This window comes from Condylura cristata, unplaced genomic scaffold (genome assembly GCF_000260355.1).
Source record: "Condylura cristata isolate star-nosed mole 26May11 unplaced genomic scaffold, ConCri1.0 scaffold00028, whole genome shotgun sequence".
NCBI classification, from domain to species: domain Eukaryota; kingdom Metazoa; phylum Chordata; class Mammalia; order Eulipotyphla; family Talpidae; genus Condylura; species Condylura cristata.
Window position 1 is genome coordinate 11,443,479 of NW_004567129.1, and position 1,938 is coordinate 11,445,416.

The 1,938-nt window shown below is 53.0% G+C and overlaps 1 protein-coding gene across 1 annotated transcript in view; it reads left to right on the forward strand.

Annotated features, from left to right (window-relative positions):
* Positions 1–1,203: 1,203 nt before the first annotated feature.
* Positions 1,204–1,938, forward strand: part of LOC101625507 (chymotrypsinogen B-like) — a 3,954-nt gene continuing 3,219 nt past the window's right edge. Inside the window, exon 1 of the mRNA XM_004690179.1 lies at positions 1,204–1,251. Within this exon, the coding sequence (XP_004690236.1) occupies positions 1,204–1,251 (48 nt within the window). The remainder of the gene's footprint in view (positions 1,252–1,938) is intronic.

Sequence of the window (1,938 nt, forward strand, 5' to 3'; positions counted from 1 at the left end):
GCTTCAGGTAGGTAGACGGCCCTTGTGGCTCAGTAACTGTTAGTTTTCCCCTGGTTTGTTGAATGAGACTATGATTGTTAAGTGAAACCACTCTCTGACCTGAGTGGTCTGGCTGTCATGTGCCTGGGTGAAGACTCGGGGAGAGACTGACAAAGTACCTGGCCAGTGTCCTTAGCAGGCTGGGTGCCCCGGCTGGCCTGTGTCCTGGGCACTGAGGTCCCGCTGTCCCTCTTTCAGCAGGGGCCTCCCAGGGACACACATCCCCACAGCTGACTTCCATGTCTGTCTCCTTGTTCCTGAATTACATGTGCGCTCAATGGGTCATTTATTTGTGGGATGAAAGTTACACATGAAAAGGAAATAAAGTTCATATAAGGACAAGTCAATATCTTTTTTTTTTTTAAGATTTATTTATTTATGAATACAGAGCTGGGGTACAAGCCAGAGGCTCAGGGGCGGTGAGAGGCTTCACCAGAGACAGAGTGGGGAGCAGAACAGGCAGATCTACAAATACACTGTTGAGGGGAGCAGCAGGCGGGTCAGGAGAGGTCTGCCACGCTATGTGGTCACCTCCGGGGCAGGTGGGAATCGAACTCATGCGGAAGTGGCTTTAGCTTCTTAGTGTGTGCTTTAACCTGCTTGGCCACCAGGGAGAGCCCGACAAGTCAATTTCATTGTGAATAATGAGAAAAGGGAATTGTGTTGAGAACCTGACTTGCCCTCCTGAGCTCCAGAGCTGCATCTCTGGGCTGGTTCAGAGGCACATTCCTGAGGGGCTGGGCCTGCTATGAGTCTCTGGCCTCAGGGAGTTTCCCTGAGCAGGTAGAGGAGCAGCCTGGGGTCCTGGCTCTGGAGTCTGTGTTGAAATGGAGTCCTGGGTGCGGACTCTGGGTGCCCTGGGTGAGGGCCCCTTAGATGAGCCTTTGTGAGCACCTGCCGGCCCATGATGGTGCCAGGGCCTGCGGGGCCCACAGCTGGGCACTTACCCCCGGGGTTGCTGAGGCTCATGGGTGAGAGTAAACCAAGTAGATGCCCTTTTCCCTGGTGCTGGAGTGACTGGGCTGACCTTGCCCATGACAGTTTTAACCAATAGGAGGGAGGCCTCAGGTCAGGGAAGACCCAGGTGTGGGCAGGACCTCAGGTTCCCAGTCAGTGTAAAGGGAGCCCCCTGGCAGGCAGCACAAACATCCCTGACCACGCATCATGGCCTCCCTCTGGCTCCTCTCCTGCTTCACCCTCATCGGGGTCTCCGTAGGTGAGTGTTGGGGTCTGAGGCAATAGCCAGGCCTGAGAGTAGTGTGGGCAAAAGCCTTTTTATGGCGGCATTCACATTAGGCCCCACTGGAGAATGGGATTTTCCAAGGGTTCAGGCCTGTGTCCAGCACAAGGGAAGTTTTGAACCCCTCACCAGTTCCCATAAGTTCAGTGCAGACAGTCCTTGACTTTGTAGAAGGAGAGTGGACCTTGAAGACTTTGTCAGCACTCACAGCCATGCCAGGTGTGGGGCATAATGTCAGGGAATCAGAAATATCAGGGAACCCAGAAAGTGTCTCAGATTCATTCTGGAGGATCGGTAGAGTGGCCCCAGGTGACCATCAGAATTACATCTCTCAGAGAATTTGTTTAATGGTTGACAGTTAAGATTCTGTTTTCAAAAACCAAAAACATCAAAATGGAGAAAGACGAGTGCCATAATATGTACACACTAGGACTTTGCTCAGGATTTGACAAATATTTACATTCCAGATTTCAAGTTTGATTTTTGTGGGTTTTTTAAAATGTATTTTTGACCCCTCAGCTGGCTCAGCAGCCCCCTGCGCCCACCCCTCCCTGGGAAGGGGCCTCTGCTGAGTCCCTGCCTGTCACTCTGTGCCGGCTTCACACACTCACCCCTGGGGCTCACCCAGAACAGCGGGCTCCGTGGGGGAGCCCCTCCCT